This window comes from Echinops telfairi, unplaced genomic scaffold, assembly GCF_000313985.2.
Source record: "Echinops telfairi isolate 266 unplaced genomic scaffold, ASM31398v2 ScPeMD7_36;HRSCAF=134, whole genome shotgun sequence".
NCBI lineage: Eukaryota > Metazoa > Chordata > Mammalia > Afrosoricida > Tenrecidae > Echinops > Echinops telfairi.
Genome location: NW_022103934.1, coordinates 1,778,142 through 1,789,273, shown reverse-complemented (window position 1 = coordinate 1,789,273; position 11,132 = coordinate 1,778,142). Strand labels below are relative to the sequence as shown.

The following is an 11,132-nucleotide window of genomic DNA, read 5'->3' as shown; positions in this document are numbered from 1 at the left end:
GGCGAGCCTCATCTGACACAGAGCCAGCCTGCTTCCAGCGACATATCAGGCACCATGCATTTCTCCCCTGGTTTAATATGCGTAATGTCTTCTGGAGACGCAGCCGGGGTGGGCGTGGCTTAGGAACAATGGACAATGGTCACAGTCCACCAGACCCCAAACAAAGTCTCCTGCAAGAAAAGAGAAAACCGTGGCTGCATGGGTGAAGAAGGACCTAGGGGCACGGGAGGGGGGTGGGGGTTGCCTTTCTCGAAAGGTTTCTTCCTGGTGGGTGCTGGGGCCAGATAGCAAAATGCCATCCGGGTGGTCACTGTTCCTAAGACTCTCTGGGTGGCCTGAGAACACTATGCTAGCGCCACTCCTTGGATCAGCTAAGCCAGTCAATTTCCCAAGAACTGGAGGGTGGGGGAGGCGGGTAGTGTCCTGTCCCTCTGTCCCTGCTGGCCAATCCCAATTAAGCTCCAAGTTCAATGTTCTGGGCCTAGGCTCTCTGCTGGGGGAGGGGAGGATTTCCCCGTCAGGCCCGCCCTGGCTCCTAGGAGGAGTAGCCCTTGTGCTGGTCCCTGATTCGGGGAACTGGGCCAATTCTCAGGGCAACTGTGGAGGGAGGAGCCGCACCTCTGCTCCCAGGGGATTTCTGGGAACCCCTGACCCACACCCAGTTAGCTATTAACCCATCAGGGCCGCCCAAGCCAAAGAGGCCAGGGTCAGGGCAGCAGGCGTAGGGACAGCTGGGAGCTGAAGCTCCACATCGCCTGCCCACCCACCATGGACGTGCCCTGGTCCCTGGGGCTGATTCTACTCCTCTGGGAGGCCTCTCTGGCCCATGCAGAGCCACTGTGAGTCTGGGGGACTGAGGGACCTCCCAGCCACATCGGGCATCTGTGTGATTCCCTGCCTGTGACCCCTGTGGTCCCCGCTGCTTCCCCATGTGAGTTTCCCCCCCTCCCCTTCATGCTCCTGTGTTTGTCTTCCGGCAGGTACATCCTGGTGAGCCCCCGAGTCCTGCGGGTGGGCAGCCCCGAGGACATCTACGTCCAGGCCCACAGTGACTCCCCGCAGCCTCTCAGGGGGCCCCTGGAGGTGAACATTACCTTGTGGGACTTCCCCAGGAAGAGTACAATGGTGGCCCAGGGCCAGCTCACTCTCTCACCTAAAAACCACTTCATGGACAAAGTCTCCTTGACGGTGGGTGACAGGGAAGGGCGGGGGCTCATAAAGCGGATGCTGGGTCAGCAGTGACGGTGGAGGGGACAGACTCCGGAAGACCTGCCCCAAAGGGACATCAGAGAGTCCATGCAAGGCCCGGATGTTCTTACCACAGCTTCTCCATTCTCTCCACTCAAAAGTCCCCTCAGACTGGGCTGGGAAGAGGACTGCCATGTCCAGTAGGGAGTAATACGGAGTCCGGGAAGCCACCAGTGGCTCCGGGGGAGAAACACAGGGCTTTCTCTTCCCCTAAAGAGTTACGGTCTCAGAAAGCCACAGGGGCAGTTCTGCCCTGTCCTGTAGGGTCACTATGAGTCGGCATCAACCGGATGGCAGGGAGTTTGGCTTTTGATTTGGGAGGTGCAAACAGTTAGCATGCTCAAATCTCAGTCCGCAGCACAGTCCCGCGCTGCAGCACCCCCACCCCCAGTTGGCCATTGGGTCCGAAGCAGCTCAGTGGCCACATGTGCACGTTGTAAAGGGGCGCCCTCTGCTGGTGGGAACACTACTTGGCAAGCAGGCTAGTTACAGTGCTTTCTCGCTGCCCCAGTCCATTCCCACGCACAGCGCCAGGCAGGACAGTGTGGAATTCCGAGTCCGTAACTCTCTCTCGATATATATTTTAATCACTTTATTGGGGCTCTGACAGCTCTTATAACATTCATACATCAATTGTATCAAGCATATTTGTACATAGGTTGCCATCATCATTTTCAAAACATTTTCTTCTACTTGAGCCCTTGGTATCAATCAGCTCATTTTCCTCTTCCCGCACCCTACCTCCCTCATGGCCTGAGGAATGTGGAACATCTCTCCCCCAGGTTCCAGAGGAACTGGTCTACCCCGCAAAGCCAGGACAGCAATACGTCACCATCCAGGCAAACTGGGGGCCTATCTCGACCTCCTCGTTCATGGAGAAGCACGTGCTCGTGGCTCCCCACGCTGGCTACATCTTCATCCAAACAGACAAGACCATCTACACCCCTGAGCACTGGGGTACAGCCCCCAGCACTAGGCCTGGGGCAAGCACTGACTCCTCCCCACATCCTCCCCCAGTGACTAACGTGGTCCTGGGCCCTAAAATCTTCCCTGAATCCTGAGCGCCACCCCCACCCCACCCCTGGCCCCAGATCCTTGCATCTCTCATGCTCCTTCGCCCTCCCTTGTTGGATCTGACGCACAGTCTTCCCACAGTTCAGTACCGAGTGTTCACAGTGGACCACAAGATGGATCCTTCGAACAGCCCGTTCGATCTGCACATCAAGGTGATCTCCCCTGACAGGAGCGGGAGGGGAACTCCGGACACGGCGATGAGGTCCCATGAGACCTATGCGGGACCACACGGGCCCTCCCAGAGGGACGTCAGCAGCCCCGTGCCCTGTCCCCACAGAACCCAGAGGGAATTACGGTGCTCAGCCAGAGTCTGCTGGCCAAGGACGGCTTCTTCGTCAACTCCTTCCACCTCCCGGAGCTCATCAGGTGCCCTGGCCCTGCCCTGGCCCGGTCTGAGCACCCGAGGACTAAGGTGCAACCCCTTAGGGGCGTGGTGTGGGGGCCGCCTTCTCAGACATCGCTTCTGACCTCTGCCTCAGTTTGGGGACGTGGAGCATTGAAGCCAGTTACCAGAGTGCCCCTGAGCAGCCATTCAAGGCAGCCTTTGAGGTGAAAGAGTATGGTGAGAAGGGTCTACCCGGGTGGGCAAGATGCCACACGCAAGGGACAGGGTCGGGCATGGGAAGGAGGGCTCACAAGCTCAGCTGGCCCACGTGTCCCGGCCCCGGGGGTCCTCAGAGGCACCGAGGAAGGTTCCAGTGAGGGAGGGGTGAGTGGTGGAGGGGAACTGCTCACAATTCCCCCTGCCTGATCCCGTCCAGTGCTCCCATCCTTTGAGGTCAAGCTGACCCCAAACAAGACTTTCTTCTACCTCAACGACACCGCTCTGGGCATCGACATCCATGCCAGGTGAGTCGTTCTCTCTCCCCTAGTCCTGTTGCAGGACCAGAAACATCAGGACCCTGGCCAGTCACGAGAAGGGGCCCACCTTGGGATTTCCGTGTGTTTGGGGCCGGCCCTCTACCGCCTCTGAGATAATCCAAGCCACCCTTGCTCATCCTTGAGGTTGCACGGACCATCTCTTCAGGGCTACAAGACTGTCCGGGGCTCCTGGTCTACCCAACAGGCTTGTACAAGTCACAGAGGCCCCTTCATGATCCTGCTCTGAGCATCTCTGAAGGTCACCTCTGCCATGTTATGAGGTTGTGCAGCCCACCTCGGCCGCTCGGTGAAGTGCTCATGTCTCACTGTCGGCCTGGTGAGATCTGCAGCCCATCTCCAGGGCTCTGAGGTGGTGAAGGTCCTCTCCTGGAAGTTGCACAGGTCATTCCTGCAGCGCTAAGATGCTGGCTGCCATCTGCCTGAGGAGGTTCACAGGCCACCTCTGACATCCCCTGAGTTCTGACTGCTACGTGGCTCCAGACGGTGCCACAGCCCTCTTGGGGGGTTCCCCGGGCCACGTCTGCAACCAGTGAGGCTTCATGGGACATCCTTGCCCCTCCTCCCAAGGATTTTGTGGGTTCGCCATAAAATCTTCTGGGTGTTCAGGGACAACGCGGCGTGAAGCCAGACAGCCCCTCACTGCAGCCACATGAGGCTGTGTGGGTGTTTCAGAGCCCGTATGATGGCCCTCTCTTTCCCAGATACTTATTCAACAAGCCGGTGGATGGACACGCTCTGGCTATCTTCGGGGTGTCACTGGATTCCCGCCGGGTCCCCATCGAAAGCTCCCTGCAGAGGGTGGAGGTGACTGAGTCCCCCCTCACACCCCCCATCCCACCAGACCCTTCCCCCTTCCCCAAAGAAGCCATCTTCCCCTCTGCTATCCTGTGCTGCAGGTATCGGAAGGCCTGGGCCATGCCTCCCTCCAGAAAGACACTTTGATGGCTGCATTCCAAGGGCCAGAAGAGGAGTTCATCGGGGCGTCAGTCTACGTCAACATCACCGTGTTCTCCACAGGTGACCCCTTCACCCAGGCTCCTGCCCGAGAGCCAGAGACACCTGCATCCTTTCCCAGCGCAGGTGCCTGAGGTGTGGCCTCGGCCCACCTCTCAGTCTCCGTTTTCACATCAAAGAAACGGAAGATCAGAGAAGGGCTGGGAGTAGCTGAAACTGTGTCGGGGTCTTTTCCCTACCTTCACCAACATGGACCCCCTCCCACATTCATGCCAGGCCCCCAAGAAATGGCGCTTCTTCTACAAGGCCCCACCATCTTCCTTGTCTCGACAGGGGGGGAGATGGTCCGGACAGAGACTTCGGGAGTGAAGATTGTCCGGAGCCCATACAACATCCGGTTCATCAGGACACCCCACTATTTCAAGCCCGGAATGCCATTCAACTTCAGGGTCAGGACCTCCCCAAAGCAGACATCCAGAAACCAAATATCAAATACATTGGACTTCTCTGTCCCCTTCCACTCATCTGCCTGAGAGCTACATCTTTCATCCATGCCTCCAAAATCAACCCCAAGATCTCTCGAGTCTTAGGGGGCCTCCTGGGTTGAGTGATGGCGCTAGGGCAGTGGTGCTCAACCTTCCTAAAGCCTTGACCCTTTCATACAGTTCCTCATGCTGTGGTGACCGCCTAACCATAAAATTATTTTCGTTGCTACTTCATCACTGTCATTTTGCTACTGTGAGGAATCGGGCAACCCCTGTGAAGAGTCGTTCGACCCCCCCCAAAGGGGTCAAGACCCACAGGTTGAGAACCACTGCTCTAGAAGTTCACTGTCGAGGGCTCAGGAGCCACACTGAGGCTGAGAAGTGGTCCTTGAGCATCTTTCTTGCCTAGCCACTGTGCTGGTTTAATATGCTTGCTTGGCAGTGACTTTGTGGCAGTGAATTTGGGCTGGGGGGGAGGGTTCTGATGATAAGATATCTGAGGGACCATAGGAAGGCTAGAGTTATACCGGGGTGATCACTCTACCCCATGTTTTCTGCAGCCCTCCATGTTTCCTCCTATCCCCTCCACCCTCAGGCCTTCTCCCGGGGCGCACTAAGACATAGGGGCCCATCTAGGATTGTGTGCTGACAAACTCCACAAGGCGCCAATCAAAGACATTTGAATATGACTGTTGCCCTGGCGTACAAGGAAATCCTACTCATATGGCAGTCCCGGTTCCCACCCCCGGGCCTGGCATCCATCTCACCCCAGATTCCATCCCAGGTCTTGGTCTCAAACCCTGATGGGTCTCCAGCCTCCGGAGTCATCGTCCGTAGTGAAGGCCACGAAGTGCATTCCTCAGTCGATGGGGTGGCTGCTCTGACCATCAACACAGAGGCAGATCTGAACCAGCTCCCTATACTGGTACCAATCGGATAGGTTAGAGATGGTGGGATTGGGACCGGGTGAGCTGAAAGGGTAAGGGTTCTGATCTCCATCCCTCTCTTCAGGTACAAACTAATGAACATCTCCAGCCAGAAGAGCAGGCGTCTGCCAGGATGACAGCTCAGCCCTACTCAACTCAGGATGGGTCAGGGAACTTCCTGCATATTGAAGTAAAGTCATTGAGCACCGAAGTTGGCAGCAACATCCACCTGAGCCTCAACACAAGGCATCGGAACCCCTCAACCAAGGACCAGATCACCCACTTCACCCTCCTGGTAAGAAACTAGTACCAGGGCCTGCCGGCACCAAGAAATTCTTTCTCTAGAATAACTCTGGCTACTTAGGTTGAAGGGACTATGAATGAAAGGGGAAAGGTGGGAATAATTTGGGGGTGGGTTCAGACCAAGGGACTAAAGAAAAGGGACTGTAGACCCTCTCCTGGTGGCCTGAGACAGTTTAGGGAAGAACTGGGCAAGCCATTCTCATCTTAGCCTCAATTGTCTCCAAGGTCCTGAGTAAGGGTCGGATCGTGCTTGCCAAACATCAGCCAAAAAGCCAGGGAGGCGTCTACACAGCAGCCATTCTTGACGTGACTCCAGAAATGCTGCCCTCCTTCCGCATCGTGGCCTTTTATTTACTGCCCAAGGGAGCAAGCCAGGACCCTGAGTTGGTGGCTGATTCTGTATGGATTGATGTGAATGACAGATGCATGGGGACGGTGAGATAAATATCTTGAAGTTGTATCTAATCATCATAATGCTCCAGAGATGTCCTGTACAAGTTCAGCAGGGGTCCACAGTCTGGCGGGCAGGGGAGAGGAAGAGGAGGAAATGTGGCCCCTGAGGAGGAAATGTGGCCTTAAAAGCTCAACCTGGGGGGTGGGTATGATGCAAATAAATGTGTGGAGTTCCCAGCTGTTCCACCAGAACAGTAGGGGATATAACCCAAAAATGGATTTGGAGCAGCCCCTGGGAGGTCTGTGGGCCTCTGACATGTCTGTTTCTCCTGGATCAGCTGAAGGTTAGCTTGAAGAAAGAAGAAAGCATCCATCATTTTGAGCCCAACAGCAAGGTGGAACTGAAGGTGACAGGTGATGCAGAGGCCACAGTGGGACTAGTGGCTGTGGATAAAGCTGTCTATGTTTTGAACAGCAAGCACAAGCTCACTCAGAAAAAGGTGAGAGCATATGGGCTTTGAGCCTAGAGGTTTCCTGGGAATTCTAGCTGGAACCTTGGCAAATCGAGGGGTGTAAATGTTCAAGGAGAAGGTACACAGAACCGCAACTGGAAGGGGGTAAGAGTTCAATAAGCTCAAGATGGCATAAGAATTAATATTTGAACCAGTAGTCACAGTGCACTGTTGCTTTTTCCTTAGGCTCATATGGGAGCCAAATCCAAATTTCGTTCTTGACTGTAGGTCTGGGATGTAGTAGAGAAGCATGACATTGGCTGCACAGCAGGCAGTGGGAAAGACAGGCTTGCTGTGTTCAAGGATGCTGGACTGGACCTCAAGATCAGCACGGGGATGGACACCCTGGCAAGCTCAGGTACAAGCAGGGAGGGAGGGACAGGAGGAGGGATGGGATGAAGTAGTGCTGCTGACTCATTATGAATAAGAGCTTTGGACTCCACACCTTGATCACAGATCAGTTACATTCCCTTTATAGGTCTCTCTTTTTTAAAAAATTCCTAATATGAGGACAATCTAACTAACTTATTGTGTGTCATTCACTCATATGCTTGACAAACATTCAAGACAAAAATCAGCAGTGATTTGTGAGAGATCTAAGTTTATCACATAGTAAAATCCCAGAGACTCAAGCACCTTCCAGCTTAATCTTCCGCGATGGCCCACATGGTACATCATGGTACATCAAGGAGAAAATACTTGTCTCATATCTCATCTTTTAGAACTAAGGCCATGGCCCTGTCTAGGGAGACTAGGGAATGTAGTCTGTATTGGGGTGATATCTAAAAGATGCCTGTTTCATTGCCATGGAAGAGAAAGTAGAACAGCTACTGGTGACGACTAAAAGTGTCTTCTTTTAGTTCTACATAATGATATCATAATTATTCCTATTCATGACATGTTTGACCCTGTACTGCGTACTTTCATATGCATAACTTTATGAATAGAGCTATAGTCGATCCAGGAGCCCTAATGGCGTAGTGGGATATGCATTGGGCTGTTAACCCCGAGGTCAGCCGTGCAAAACCACCAGCTGCTTGCTCTGCGGGAGAAAGATGACATTTCTACCCCCATGAAGATTTACAATCTCAGAAACACAAAAGAGCCATTCTGCTGTGTCCCATCAGGGCACGATGAGTTGGAATCGACTCGAGGGCAGTGCATTTGGGTTTGTTTGTTGTTGTTGTTGTTGTTTTTAGTTTATAATAGGTCCATTTACACAGCTAGGGAACTTATAGCAGAGAGGTTCAGTAACTTGCTCCCAGGCACAATGCTTTTAAGTGATGAGCCTTAAATACAAGGAGACTATGAGGTACCCCATAGAAAGCCCTGAACACACTGTAAGTAATCAATTCATATAATCAAGGATGTTGATAATGATCTGAATTGCTGTCTCAGTAATCATTTTCTCCCTCTGACTCCCAGACTGGCACTGCCCTGAAAGCCCCCCTCCTAGCCGCCACCGCCGCTCCCTGAAGAGACTGGAGACAAAGAGGAACGCAGGTCAGAGATCAAGCGTGGCCTATCCCTCCTGATTCCCCAACCCACTGTGTCCGTCAGCACTTGTAGCAGGAAAGTGAAAACAATCCAGTTACTTCAAGCAGGAAGAGATTTAACAAAGGGGATTGGCAGCTTATGAAATCCTTAGAAGATCTATAGGGTGGACGTCGTGAGGCTGCTTGCTGGGACTCAAAGATCGACCCTGCTGCAGTTTCTACTATCCAGGGAATTTAAGGAAACATGCCCATGCAAGAACACACAGGTCTGAAACTCACCCACCAGCAACCATGGCTGCAAGGAAAGTGGTCTTACTTCCCTTCCACCTTCCACGCCTTACACAGGAGTGTCTCAATGGCACGGGCTAAATCCTATCAGCGCCCTAGCAACAACAGCATCTGGGAAGTGCACTTGTTAGATGCCTAGCCTCTGTGAGCTAGTGGCATTGGGTTGTTACCCACACAGTCAGTGGTTCAAACCCACCCTCCACTCCACAAGAGAAAAAGTAAACTGCGTGCTCCGGGAAATATTTACAATCTCAGAAATCTGATACAGGGTCACCGTGAGTTGGATCTGACTCGATGGCAGTAGGTCTGGTTTTAGTAAGCCTCTGTGATGAGGGTGGTGCTGGCCCACAGATACCATTCTCAACTTCCAAGCGGGGAAACCCAGATTCCATTTCTAGCCAATGCCCCTCCAACAGAGCTACTCCCCCTCTGTCCGGGGAAGCTTGCATGCGGCTGTGCTGCTGAAGGTTACCTTGACATACCTGAACGAAGTTTCTGAAAGACCAGCAAGAAAAGCCGGGTGATCGGCTTCTGAAAATCAAACAATGACACGATGGAGCACAACAGCTCATCCCTGTCGCACACGGAGTGGGCTTACTCAACAGCCACGGCCAACAAGAGCAGCCATGGGGACACCGAGCTCAATCACAGCGCCCCTATCGGACAGAGTAGAACTGCCCGTGTGGGTTTCCAGAGGCTACAGGTCTTCATGGGAGTAGAAAGCCTCATCTTTCTCCCAAGGAGTGGCTGGAGGTTTCCAATGGCTGGCATACGGTGTAACCCACCATGCCACCAAGGCTCCACAAGGGAAATGAACCAAAAAGCCCAACTAGGGCATTGTATCTAGGCCAGGGTAGAATGCCCCTGTGGGTTTCTGAGACGGTCGCTCTTTTTTGTAACTTTTCTGTTTTCCTTTTTTTTAATCATTTCATTGGGGACTCTTCAACTCTTATCACAGTCCTTCCATCCATCCATTGTGTCAAGCACATTTGTACGTTTGTTGCCCTCATCATTCTCAAAACATTTGCTTTCTACTTGAGCCCTTGGTATCAGCTCCTCATTTTCCCCCTCCCTCCCTCACGAACCCTTGATGATTTATCTTTTTTTTTTTTTTTTCATGTCTTACACTGTCCGACATCTCCCTTCACTCACTTTTCTGTTGTCTGTCCCCCAGGGAGGGGATTAAATGTAGATCATTATGAGCCAGTCAGGGTGCAGTACAGCACCGATGAAACATACAACTTTCCTCTAGTTCTCTAATGCTTCCCCCCCTCATCCCTTAATGATCCCAATTCTACCTTACAAATCCGGTTAGACCAGAGCATGTACATGGGTACAGACAAGAGCTGGAAACACAGGGAATCCAGGACAGATAAACCCCTCAGGACCAATAATGAGAATAGCCATACGAGGAGGGGAAGGGAAAGGTGGGAGACTCTCACTCTTGATGGGAGTAGAAAGCCTCATCTTTTTCCCAAGGAGCGGCTGGTGGTTTCCAACTGCCAACCTTGCCAATCACAGCCCAAGTCATCACCATGGCGCCCCCCAGGGCTCCTTGGAGGGAACTAAAGGAGAGGAGGAATGAGCACTACATGCCAATTGGCACTACATGCCAATTTGGACTATGCCTGCCAGATGCAAGGCCAGGGTGTGGAGAGAAGGACGCAGCTCTGAGCCCGGGGTCAGGAAGATGGGAGGGTACTGGGTACTGGATGCGTTCTCATCCCGGCGCTGCCACCTGGGCAGCGTGGTCCTGGGCAAGTGAGTTCACCTCTCTGGGGCTCATTAGCCTCGTCAGAATGCACCAGCTGGGTTCATCGTGAAGATCCGGGGGAAAGAGTCACACAAGACACCAGGCGCAGCAGCTGACACCAGTTGCCCGTTGCCGTGGAGTTGACGCCAAGTCATGGGGACACCCATGTGAGACACCCATGTGTGACAGCCACCGGGCTGCCGGTGGCTGATTCTTCTGAAAGAGATCACCAGGCCTTTCTCCCGAGCTCCCTGTAGGTGACTTGACATCTCCATCCTTTTGGTTAGTATCCAAGCTTCCTATTTGCACCACCCAGGGAGCCTAGGGACTGAATGGAGGGGAGATGTGGATGGCTCAAAAGGAGTCCTGCTGGTGGAGTGGGTTGGGCTGCTAACTGCAAGGTCAGTAGCTCAAAGCCCCTGGCCCTTCCGAAGGAGAGAGATGAGGCTTTCTACTCTCATAAAGTTAAAATCTTGGAAACCCATAAGGGCATTTCTACTCTGTCTTAGAGAGTCCTGATGAGTCAGATTGTCCTGGGTAAACCTGCTGCACAAGACCCCTTTAAAGTATCAAAAAGCAAGGACGTTACTTTGAGGACTAAGATGTGCCTGAGCCAAGCCGTGATATTTCCAATTGCCTCCTACGCATGGGAACGTTGGACGTTGAATAAGGACGACCTAAGAACGGATCCGACTGCATGATGGTGCTGGTGAAGAATATTGGCAGCACCCGGGACTGCTGAAAAGATCCACTACATGATCGCAGGGGAAGTCCAGCCAGAAGGCTCCCTTGAGGCAAGGATGGAGAGGGTTGATCTC

At 53.2% G+C, this 11,132-nt stretch overlaps 1 protein-coding gene across 4 annotated transcripts in view; it reads left to right on the top strand.

The window, feature by feature from the left end:
- Positions 1–754: 754 nt before the first annotated feature.
- The window catches only part of LOC123521685 (complement C3-like), a 34,468-nt gene continuing 24,090 nt past the window's right edge, over positions 755–11,132 (top strand). For 3 of the 4 annotated variants that reach the window (XM_045290395.1, XM_045290394.1, XM_045290396.1), the window contains exons 1-16: positions 755–839; positions 981–1,188; positions 2,031–2,205; positions 2,404–2,474; positions 2,600–2,688; positions 2,802–2,884; positions 3,084–3,171; positions 3,906–4,008; positions 4,101–4,221; positions 4,492–4,607; positions 5,428–5,568; positions 5,655–5,864; positions 6,098–6,307; positions 6,604–6,765; positions 7,006–7,135; positions 8,203–8,280. In XM_045290395.1, coding sequence (XP_045146330.1) covers positions 769–839; positions 981–1,188; positions 2,031–2,205; positions 2,404–2,474; positions 2,600–2,688; positions 2,802–2,884; positions 3,084–3,171; positions 3,906–4,008; positions 4,101–4,221; positions 4,492–4,607; positions 5,428–5,568; positions 5,655–5,864; positions 6,098–6,307; positions 6,604–6,765; positions 7,006–7,135; positions 8,203–8,280 — 2,056 coding nt within the window. In that variant the 5' untranslated portion in view covers positions 755–768. Of the gene's footprint in view, positions 840–980; positions 1,189–2,030; positions 2,232–2,403; positions 2,475–2,599; positions 2,689–2,801; positions 2,885–3,083; positions 3,172–3,905; positions 4,009–4,100; positions 4,222–4,491; positions 4,608–5,427; positions 5,569–5,654; positions 5,865–6,097; positions 6,308–6,603; positions 6,766–7,005; positions 7,136–8,202; positions 8,281–11,132 lie in introns of those variants that run through there. The other variant, XM_045290397.1, reaches the window with a different exon arrangement.